The 11,480-nt window shown below is 34.2% G+C and overlaps 1 protein-coding gene across 1 annotated transcript in view; it reads left to right on the forward strand.

Annotated features, from left to right (window-relative positions):
* The window catches only part of Deup1 (deuterosome assembly protein 1), a 72,937-nt gene extending 67,153 nt beyond the window's left edge, over window positions 1-5,784 (forward strand). Inside the window, exons 11-12 of the mRNA XM_034637107.2 lie at window positions 218-332; window positions 5,443-5,784. Of these exons, the coding sequence (XP_034492998.1) occupies window positions 218-332; window positions 5,443-5,619 (292 nt within the window). The 3' untranslated portion in view covers window positions 5,620-5,784. The remainder of the gene's footprint in view (window positions 1-217; window positions 333-5,442) is intronic.
* The last annotated feature ends 5,696 nt before the right edge of the window (window positions 5,785-11,480 follow it).

The following is an 11,480-nucleotide window of genomic DNA, read 5'->3' on the forward strand; positions in this document are numbered from 1 at the left end:
TGATTCCCATCCTCCTAACCCCAATCACAATCTTTTATGTAAAGTAGAAATTGTTTTGTTATTCAGAAAAATTGTTTTCAAAGAAATACCCAGTTAATAAGCCTAAACATTTTGCTATGTTTTCCCCTAGCTGGACATCAGAATATTAAAATCCTTGACAATATAAACAAACACGTACCCTTGGTAGCAATAAGGACAATTATTCTTTCTCTTGTAGACTTAGCCAAGATCATGAACCAAATAGAAGTACCACGCCTCCAATGCCACCTTTGACATTTCGAACCAAAGAAATGGCAAGTCCTTTGGTTAGTGATGATGAAGTATTCCCACTGGTGAGTTGCTGATTGCTGGATTTTTTTTTTTTCCTTTAAGGGGTGATTACTTTTGTACTGATACCCATATACTAATGTATGTAATAGTTTAAAAAATGTCACTTCTTGAATAGACTCCAAGATGAGTCTGTGAGTCACTCAGCCATACCTATCTATGGAAGGAAAAGAGACCCATAATATTTCATTGAGTATTTCAGTCAGTGGTTTTTAACCTCTAGTGTAGAACAGAATTACTGGTGACGCTCTTTTAAAATGCAAGTGTTTGGAACTCATCCTTGGTATTCTATGAGTCCTCAAAGATCTGTATATTTTAAGAACTGTAAGTGATCTTTTGTTCCTTTTTAAAAGCATATTTTTACAGACTCTGACACACTTGCAAATACATATACCAATCATAAATGGGAAGCTTGAATCATGCAATGAAACATATTGATATAACTCTCCCAGGTAATACAGAGTATTATTAACTTCAGAAGCCCCACCTGTATCTCTTCCAAAATAACCACTATCCTGACTTTTACATCATCAGTTTTGCCCATTTTTAAATTTTATGGAAAGTGTATCATACTGTATGATACACACACACACACACACACACACACACACACGGGATTGAATCCAAGGGCATTTAACCAATGAGCCACATCCCTAGCTGTTTTTATATTTTATTTTGAGACAGGGTCTCACTAGGTTGCTTACACCTTACTAAGTTGCTGATGCTGGCTTCAAACCTGCAGTCCTCCTGCCTCAACTTCCTGAGCCACTGGGATTACAGTCATGTGCCATGGCACTGGGCTGTATTCTTATGCCTGGCTTCTTTTGCTCAACATTGTTTCTGAGATTCAAAATCATTATCCATATTGTTTTATATAACTTTAGTTTATAGGTTTTTTCTATATAATGTCATTGTATATAAATACACAATGATGCTATAATTAATTCTGCATTCATTTGATGGGCATTTATTTCTAGTTTGGGGTTATTACAAATAATGCTGCTAAAACAATACCTTTTGGTGCACATGTGTACACATTTCTGTTGTTTCTATTGAAGATGCATCTAGAATCATTAGATCATATGATATGGTTATGGTCAGCTATAGGAGACATTGCCAGACTGTTTACTATTTGAACCAATGAATACCTCATAAAGTAGTATATGAGAACTTTCCTTGTTCTGTATCTTTTCAAACACTTGCAGTTATTAGTCTTTTGTATTTGGACCATTATGGTCTGTGCAATAGTTAATACTGGATTGTTTTAATTAATATTTCTCTACTAAAAATGAGGTTGAGCATCTTGTTATATATTTACTGGTGATTTTTATATCTTCCTTTGTGGCATGTCTGTTAAATGTCCTTGCCCAATTTTCTTTTGGATTATCTTTATTCTTGTTGGTTAGTAGGATTTTTTAAACATATTCTGAATATAAGTCCTTTATTGGTCATATATATTGCAAATACCTTCTTCTACTCTTACATGCCTCTTCTATTTTGATGAGCAGAAGTCCTAATTTTAATATACTCAAATTTATGAATCTTGTCCTTTGTAGTTAATATATTTGATAGTTTATTTTTCATTTTCTGAAGATTCTTATTTAAACCTGTCAGAAGGTTATAAAATAGTGTTATCTTTTAGAAACTTTATTTATGTTTCAAATTTAGATAAATAATCTAACTGTAATTAATTTTTGCGTATGATGCAAAGGAAATTCTCAGCCTCTTTTTCTTTTGGAAATGTTCAATTAACCCTAAACACTTATTCCAGTCCTGTCAATTCTTTTGGATTTTCTATATTCACTCAAAATAATGCCAGTTTTATACATTTTTTTTCCTTTTCCTTCCCTTATTGTACTGACTTGTATCTCCAGTAAATATTGAGAAATGATATTACCAACATCCTTTACCTGTGCCTCATTACAAGAAGAAAGCTCTCAACATTTCACCATTGTGTATGACATTTCTTGTAGATATGTGGTAGATCCCTTTTAAACGATTAGGGAAATTCCCTTTTATTCCTGTATTGCTAACTTTTTCACGATACAAGATTTTATCAAATGCCTTTTCTATGTCTGTTAAAAATGAACATAGAATTTTTCTCCTTTGCTATGAAAATATAATATTTTATTATATTATATTTTATTTTGATTTTAGATTAATCCAGCTTTGTGTTCTTGGAATAAACCTAATTCAATCACTAAATTTGGTCTCTTAATATTTGGTTTAGAATTTTTATTTGGTGTTCATAAGACAGATTGACCTGTAATTTCCTTTGTTGTCCTGATCAGGTTCGAGTGTCATATTATGCTGACCTCATAAAGCAAGTGGGAGAGAAGTGTTCTTAATTTTAGTTTTAACATTTTTTGTGGTTCTTGAATTTTTATTTGATACTTTTTTATAGTTTACAATTCTCCACTGAAATTTTTATACTTTTTTTTTAATATATGTACATAAAGTACTGAAATAATAGTACTTTTAGCAATCACCTTCCTTTGTATTCAAAGTATATTATGTAAATGTTTAGTTCTCTCCATGATATCCTAATATAGCATACAAATTACAAAAAAATTAATATACAACAGAAAATATTTAAATTGAATAGGGTGGGCCATGAGTATTTTTCTATTTTGGGGGGAATATGTCACCTCATATTGGTAGAGACTGGAAGTGAGAGTTAAGCAATTATAGTAGAAAGAGAAGGCTTTAAACTATTAACTTTTGAAGATTTAGAGATTTCTAAAGCCTCATCATATTGTGTTCATAAAAACATAAAATGTCAACTTTTAAAACAGAATAGACTTTCATACTAATAAACTAAACAAACTTCCTTACTTGTTATGGGAATCTCTAAGGAAACTTTGTAATATCTATACCAACAAAAACTTTGATCTTTTGTGTGTGTGTGTGTGTGTGTGTGTGTGTGTATTTATGTATGTGTGTGTGTGTGGTGCTAGGGATTAAACCCAGGGCCTTGTGCAAAAACTTTGATCTTTAATGACTTAAAGAAATCTTGTATCTGGTCCAGCAATAGGGGGGAAAAGGAATAAGCTGCTAACTATAACTACTTCATTATTTTAATATCCAGTGAGTTTATTTAGGATTTGAAGATCATCAGTTTTCTGCACAGTGGGTTCCTTTACCACTAAGCAGGACTCAACGTCAGCATATCCATCAGTCTACGAGCCCTCAGATAGTGGTGCTGGCAAAGGCAAAAGGCAGACTCATAGAATGCACATTATTTTTGGTAAGGATAAAACATTGCTCTTTCCAAGGTGTAAGGGACTTGATGTGATCAAGTTGCCACCAAGAGGCAGGTTGGTCCCCTTAAAGAGTACTGCATCTCAGGAGCTCAGCTGCATTTTCTACTATGAGCAGATTCAGATGTTCAACAGCAACAGAAGTTAGGTGACCCTTGATGAAAGGGAAACCTTGCTGTTGGACCCATAAATGATTTTCATTGGTGTGGCCAAGGACAAAATAAGATCAAGCCATCCTGTCCACTTGCTAGTGCTCTGTCTCATTCACAACTTAATAGCATGGCAGGAACAACTTTTCCACTGAAACTTACCAGACACCATATGGCATTTTTTCTACTAGAGATTTTTTTTTTCTATTATGGGAACTGCCAAGACACAAGTAGCAGAATTTCTGTACTCTATGTTGAAACTATTGTTGAGCTCTTTCTTGTTCTAGGAGTGCTCAAAAAACAAGAACCGGCCGTCTGTGTCACTCAATAAATGGGTCAGATTATTCCACCCGAAAGTAGAGCATTTTCACGATGGATTCACTTGTACTTTACTTAAATGTCCTGACATGTCCCCCATACTGCTAGACACCTCAAAACAATGTTTTTTATTGGATTTATCTTTCACCATCTGGAGTATACATGTCTTTGACAAACTTGCCACTTCTTGCTTATTAGGTCTCATCCATATGATGTTAGTGTTAATATCATATGTTATATGTGATAGTCTTTGGAATGGTCCAGATGGTCCAGGTCCCTTCAGAATTTACTGTGACAACATCATTAACATAGTTTGGGCAAAGGCCATGGATGTATACTGTTGTCTATCCCATGCAAATGCTGATTGCTTCTGATCCTCCTTTAAATTTGATATTAGAAAGAATTCATTTGCCAGATCAACAGCAGCCTTGTACCCAAGGCTGTGATGTGCTGCTCTAGTAAAGTACTAGCAGTTATAATTGTGACAGCCACTTGGATAATTTTTTAGGACTCCACTACCATCTGCAAAGGTCCTAGTTTTGCAGGGACCAGATTGATAAACTAAATCCCCTTATAAAAGGTTCAACTCCATACAGATTGTTGACTCTTCAAACACTTTCATAATATCTCATTCTTCCTAATAAAATAAAAACTAAGACCAGTGAAGGAACCACAGGATTGGAAAATTAAAGTTCAAATTTCTCCAACTTTTTTTTTAATAATGAAGGATTGTAAAAGTATCTAATATTGTCCTTTATTCAATAAACAGATTTTTTTCTCTTTTATGTAAATAAGCACTAAACAAATCACAAACACCTAAATAGCATTTCCACATTAATAAGAAACATGGAATTGGGGCATCTCAGCTGTAATAGAACAGATAAGATGCATTTCAGCACTATGGCCCTCCCTAACATGGGACCACTCTTACCCCTGAGATATGCCATGCAGCCGGACATCCCAAGTATCAGTTGGCTCCTGTGTTATACTAATCCTTTTTATTTTTCTCCATAAACCTTTATCCGGTTCTGTTATAATCTTCAGGTTTTTGGAGTTGCCTATTTTCAGATGGGAATCACTGGCTTTTATAAATGAGTAGAACAAGTTTTAAGCAGTTCCCTGGTGATTACATTGCCCCTGCATTTGCAATTGGCCACTATAACATTTCTAAAGCTTTTAAGGTAATGGTACTGTGATGTGTGTCTTAGTTCCATGAGGATTCGTGAATGATGACTTTGTTACACTGGTAGGATTTTAGCCCAACATGTATTATTTCATCACCTGCTGCAGCATTTGACAACATGTCAGAAATGGAGCATGCCTAGAAAAATGAAGATTTTAAAAGGCTCTGTATTCCTCATCTCACTTTTCTTTCTTTCTCTCCTTAGTCTCCCCCAGATATCTCCTTCCCTGCTTCTTTGGCTGCACAGCATTTCCTTATGGAAGAAGAGAAGCGAGCAAAAGAACTTGAAAAGCTTCTAAATACACATATTGATGAACTGCAAAGACATACAGAATTTACTCTTAATAAATACACCAAACTAAAACAAAATAGACATATATGAGCTTTTAAACTTTTTTATTTGCTCCCCAACCCCAAGAAAAAAAGCTCTGGCAAAATATTTACAAAGCTGAGTATTGGAGCTAAGAAATTTTGTTCTATTTTCTTGAGTAAATAATTTCTGTAAGGCAGCTAGAAAATAACATTTTGTTTGATAAAGCTGTTTGTATTTCTGCATTAACATACTAAATTGTTCTGCTATAGAATTGCTATAAAATAAACATGACTACTCCAAAAGAGAATTTTTTTCTAGTCTGAGGAATAGTTTGGAGTTAAAAATTCAATTTTTCCCACCTGAATCATGTATACTAAAAACCCATTTCCTCTTTAACAACATAAAATGAGAGAAAAGGAAGTGCTATATTTCAAATATCAATGAATCAAGTGCAGCTCAGTTGTACTAGGTGTGAACTCAAGGATTTTTTAAAATGAAAAATATGTAAATATTTTGAACTATGTAAACATCATAAGACTTCTTTTAGGGGAAAAAAGATATAGCTGTATTGTTTTTACACTTACCTTTGTAATGTCTGGTTTAATACCATAAAGGACATAGAATGTGCAGTATACACACTTAAAATATGTGTCAGAGATCAATGCTTTCCTGTTACTACTAATTAATTCATAAACATGAATAAGAAAAAAACAAATATAAATCAATACTGTTTCTACATTCTCCTTTGTAATCACCTGTTTTTAATTAATAAAGAAATTCAAATTCAGTGGACTCAAAACACAAATGCCAAGTTTATACTGGACAGTAATAGCATGGTAGTGAACAATAAAATATACAAGAATGATAATCCAATATTCTATTTTTTCTTAAAAAATGGGTTATATTATCTGTTCTAGCTCATCTTTCTATATCCTACTATACACAGAAAGAAAATTCAAGTTAAGTCCTACAGCTTTTATGGTTTTCCTTCTTTTCAAAGAAACAATCTCAACATACTGAACGAGAAGTCAAAATGTCCATAGATAACAAATGTCATTTTCATGTTAAAAATGCAGAGCATTATTCACTTTAGGTGACATGACCACGTGTATTTGTATAGCTCTTGGTGTTTGAAACAGTCTCCTTAGTTCAGGCTGCTATAACAAAAACACTACAGGTTGTCTGTGACTTAAACAACAAATATTTATTTCTCATAGCTCTGGAGGCTGTAAAGTTCAAGGTCAAGCTACCAGATGAGCTGATGTCTGGTGAGAGCCCAGTTTCTTTCTTAGGGACAGCCACTCACTTGCTATAATCTCACATGATGGAGGAAAAAAATCATCTCTTTCATGTCTCTTTTTTAATATGCCCTTTTTAAAAATACCTTTATTTCATTTGTTTTATTTTTATGTGGTGCCAGGGATTGAACTCAGTACCTCATGCATGCTAGGCAAGTGCTCTACCACTAAGCCACAACCCCAGCCCTCATGTCTCTTCTTATAAGAGCACTAATCCATTCTATTCATGGGGTGCCACCCTCATGAACTAACTAGTTCCTAAAGGCCCCATTCCTTAATACCATCACATCAAAGGTTAGTATTTAACACAAGAATTTAGGGGACACCAACACTGGGCCCATAAAACTTCATATAGCATTTTTCATTTAAATTTAAAACAAGCCTGTGGAGTCAATAAGGCTATTATCCTTGCCCCTGTGAACCAGAACTATTAAGTACTCACGATCATGGTAAGAAAGAAGCTCAGAAAGGAAATGCTGGCTTTCTGGTTCCTGACCCGAGCTCTATTACTTGTCAGTACTACTACTTATAAACAAGCATCAGTGAACAAAGCTATGTACACAAAGCCAGGTTTGATGACAAAATCTCAGGGATACAAATTCACTAATATTCCCATAAAAACCCCACATGAGGAAAAGAATAGGATCTTGTAGTACTTTTAAATAATTTAGTAATTTCTTCTGGTCTGGATGTAAAGAAAACCAAACATTTTTCAATGTCATGTTAAGAAGATGAGAAGAAAAAGTATATTTAGGAAAACAGCACTCCTTTAACAAATGATGTAATTTTTGTTTCCCTCATACAAACTGAAACAATGAAAAAGTACAAAATATATCTATACTATGTATCTTTGTAATCCTCTATATCTGAGCAGTCTCTTCAGGATAAAGACATGGCTGAAAATTCTGAAATAAAGTTCTAGGCTACAGAGGTCTTAGAAGTTAGCAGGGTCAAGACAGCACGAATGTGGAGTGTGTTCAGGACTAATGTTGAGTTTGCTCTTGTGGATTATTACATGAAGACCAAAGGAAAACTTGTTTTAAGTCACCAGTTCAACATTCCACTCAATACCTGCTTTCTTAAAATAGTAGTTTGCATGATTTTTGCTTCAACAGCAAGATTCAGTGTTCAAAATGAGTCATATGCTCTAGTCCAACATATACATAACCAAGATCAAAAACAAGGACTTCTAGTTGAGCTTTAAAAACAGGAAGAGAGTGGGGCTCCCTGCTATTTATCCCTGCCCTTCTTAGCTCTTCTAGCCTCCTGCCCTCCGAATGCCAAAGGGATTCCATGGATGCTATCATGGAAGGGACTAACAGGGATACTGTCATTACCTTACACAGAACACATTTTCCCACAGAAACCATTTCATGGATAATGTTACAACTCCCCACATACTTCAAAAGCCAAGTCAGCCTGTTTTCAAAGAGGGAAGGCTTCAGCAAGGCAACACACAGAACTAAGGAGATTCTGAGAGCTACCAACTGATTCCAGGGCCAGACCAGTAATGTTTAGGTCTTTAAGGCTATCAGTACCACAGGACAGGTTAGATGTGTTGGAGACAGGCTTCCCATGCCGTGCCCCTGTGACCTTAATAGAGCTTCCATATCCTCATCTTTAAATAGGAATACCACTACCCATGTCAGAGGTTTAGGAGCATGAAAGGCCATAGTATGCACAGAGTGCCTCGTGTTCAGTGCAGGCTGACTGTGAGCACATGTCTGCCTTCCTTCTGAAGCATTAGGTCTGAGCCAGAAGATATATCTGTCCTTAAAGAATTCTATCATTTTTTGAGGAAAATATGCCACTACATGTAAACTTCTTTAATCATTATCAGTGTTATTAAGAACTATTTTACATATTATAAAATTCACCCATTTCAAGGGTACAATTTAATGATTTTTACTAAGTTTAAAGAGTTGTGTAATCATTGCCACAAATCACTTTTACAGTGTTCCCATCACCCCCAAAAGATCTCTAGGGCTCATTTTCAGTCTCACTATTCCCACGCCCAAACCCAGGCAGCCACTGAACTACTATAGAAATTTACTGGACGTTTCATGTAAATGGATTCATATGATAAGTGGCTTTTTATATTTGGCTTCTCTCCACCATAATGTTTTTGTGGTTCATATATTATAGCAGTATTTTGTTCTTATTGTTCAATAGTATTCTACTGCATGAATAAACCACATTTCTTTTATCCATTTCAACAGTTGATGGACTTTGTTTTCAGTTCAGGGATATTTCAAATAAAACTGCTGTGAACATTGACATACAAATTTCTGTATAAATGTATGTTTTCATTTCTATTGAATAGTTTCCTTGAAATGGAATTTGAGTCACATGGTATATTCATGCTTAAGTTTCGTAAGAAAACTATCCAACTCTTTCTAAAGTAGCTGCACCATTTATGTTCCCACCAGCAATGGTAAGAGTTCCAGTTTCTCCAAATCCTCTCCCTCACTTGTTAGTCTTCCCCCTTTGCTACAGTACTGGGGTTGGACCTCAGGACACTTTACCACTGAGCCACACCCGCAATCCTTTTTAGTTTTTATTTCAAAACAGGATCTTTTTAAGTTGCAGAGGCTGGCTTCAAACTTGCCATCCCCCTGCCTGAACCTTCCAAGTGACTGGATTACAGGTGCTCACCACCACACCCAGCTTGAATTTTTTTTTTTACTATAACTATTTCAGTGTGTGTGTGTGTGCAGTGGTATTTCATCCCAATCTTAACTTGCATTTCTCAAATGACTAATGATGTTGAGTATATTTTTGTGTGGTTTTTGACCATTCACATATATTCTCTGGTGAAACCTCCATTAAAATCTTTTGCCCATTTTATAATTGAATACTCTTTTCAACTTGAAGAATTTTTCATATAAACTTATTTTTTCATAAAACTTTCATATAAAAGTTCTTTATTGGATATATTATTTAATATAATTTCTCCCAGTTTGTGGCTTCTTTCACTTTCTTAATCTTGTCTTTTGAAGCACATACATTTTTAATTTTGATGAAATGCAATTCATCAATATTTTTCTTTTATGGATTATGCTTTTGGCTTCATATCTAAGAAATATTTGTCTGACCAAAGGTTATGAAGATTTTACCATTTTTTTCTTCTAAAACTTTTTTAGTTCTAGGTTTTAAACTAGGTCTATAACCCGTTTTTAGTTAATGCTTTTGTGGGGTATAAACATCTGGATTCAACTTTTTAATCATCTCAGCACCATCTGCTGAAAAAAAAAAAAAACTTTTCTTTCCTTCTTTGAATTGTCTTGTCATCTTTGTTGAAAATCAACTTTAAGAATATTTATTTTTACACTCATATCTGCTCGATTGATTTATGTTATTCCTTATCCATTGCCACACAATCTTAATTACCATAGCTTTATAGTAAGTTCTGATATTGAGAAATGAAAATCCTCCATATTTCAAGATGATTTGGTTATTTGGGGTTTTGGGATGCTTTGCATTTTGATGTAAGATTTAGGGTCAGTTTATTAGCTTGTCTTTTTTTTTTTTTTTGGCAAAAAAAAATTGCCTGCTGGGATTTTTGATGGGGATTAATTATTTCCAAAGTGACCTATAATGAATCTCAATTTGGGGTGAGTTGCCATATCAACAATATTGTCTTTGAATCTGTAAATTTCTGCATTAATTCAGATTTTTAAATTTTTCTTAGAAATGTTTTATGCTCTTCAAGGTACAAGTCTTATGTTTCTTTTGTTAAATTTATTGCTGAGTATTTTATTCTATCTAGAGCTATTACAAATGGAATTAATTTCAAAACAATAGATTTTTGTATATTGGTCTTATATTCTGTGATCTTGCTAAGCTCATTTATTCTAGTAGGTATGTGTGTGTATGTCTGTCTCTTTGTGTTCTTTAGAATTGTCTACATATTAGATCATGTTCTCTTTAAATAAAGACAGGGTTTTCTTTTTTAATTTGTGGGTACACTGTATTTATTTTTCACACCTGATTGCACTAGCTAGAAACAATATTTCAATGTTAAAAGTAATGGTGAGACTGTTTGCCATGTTCCTGATCTTAAAAGGAAGATTTTAATCCTTTACTATTAAGTATGATGTTAATTATAGATTTTTTTGAAGATGCTTTTTGCCAAGTTGAGGAAGTTCCCACCTATTCCTAGTTTGTTGAAAGTTTTTATGATTGGGTGTTAAATGCCTTTGTCTAATGCTTTTTCTGCATCTATCAAGAATTTGTCTTTATGAATATGGTATTTATATTAACTTTTAAAAATGACAAACCTATCTTGCATTCTTGGGGATAAATCTTACTTGACCATTTCATCAATCCATTTTCTGTCACTATAACAAAATACCTGAAGCTGAATACATTATACAGAAAATACTTTATTCAACCTATGGTTTGGAGAATTCAAAAGCATGATGCCCACATCTGCTTGGCTCTCCTGAGGGCCCCCTTGGGTGTTGCATGATATGATGGGTGGCATCACAACAGGAGCAAGAGGGAGAAGTTACATAACAAGACAGGAAGCCGGAGGGATTCAGAGGTCAGCCTTGCTCTTTTTTAATAACCTGTTCTCACAAGAACTAACTTACCCTGAGTCCAGCAATAGTCATTAACAAGGGTAATGCA

The sequence above is a fragment of the Marmota flaviventris genome, chromosome 9, assembly GCF_047511675.1.
Source record: "Marmota flaviventris isolate mMarFla1 chromosome 9, mMarFla1.hap1, whole genome shotgun sequence".
In the NCBI taxonomy this organism is placed as follows: Eukaryota; Metazoa; Chordata; class Mammalia; order Rodentia; family Sciuridae; genus Marmota; species Marmota flaviventris.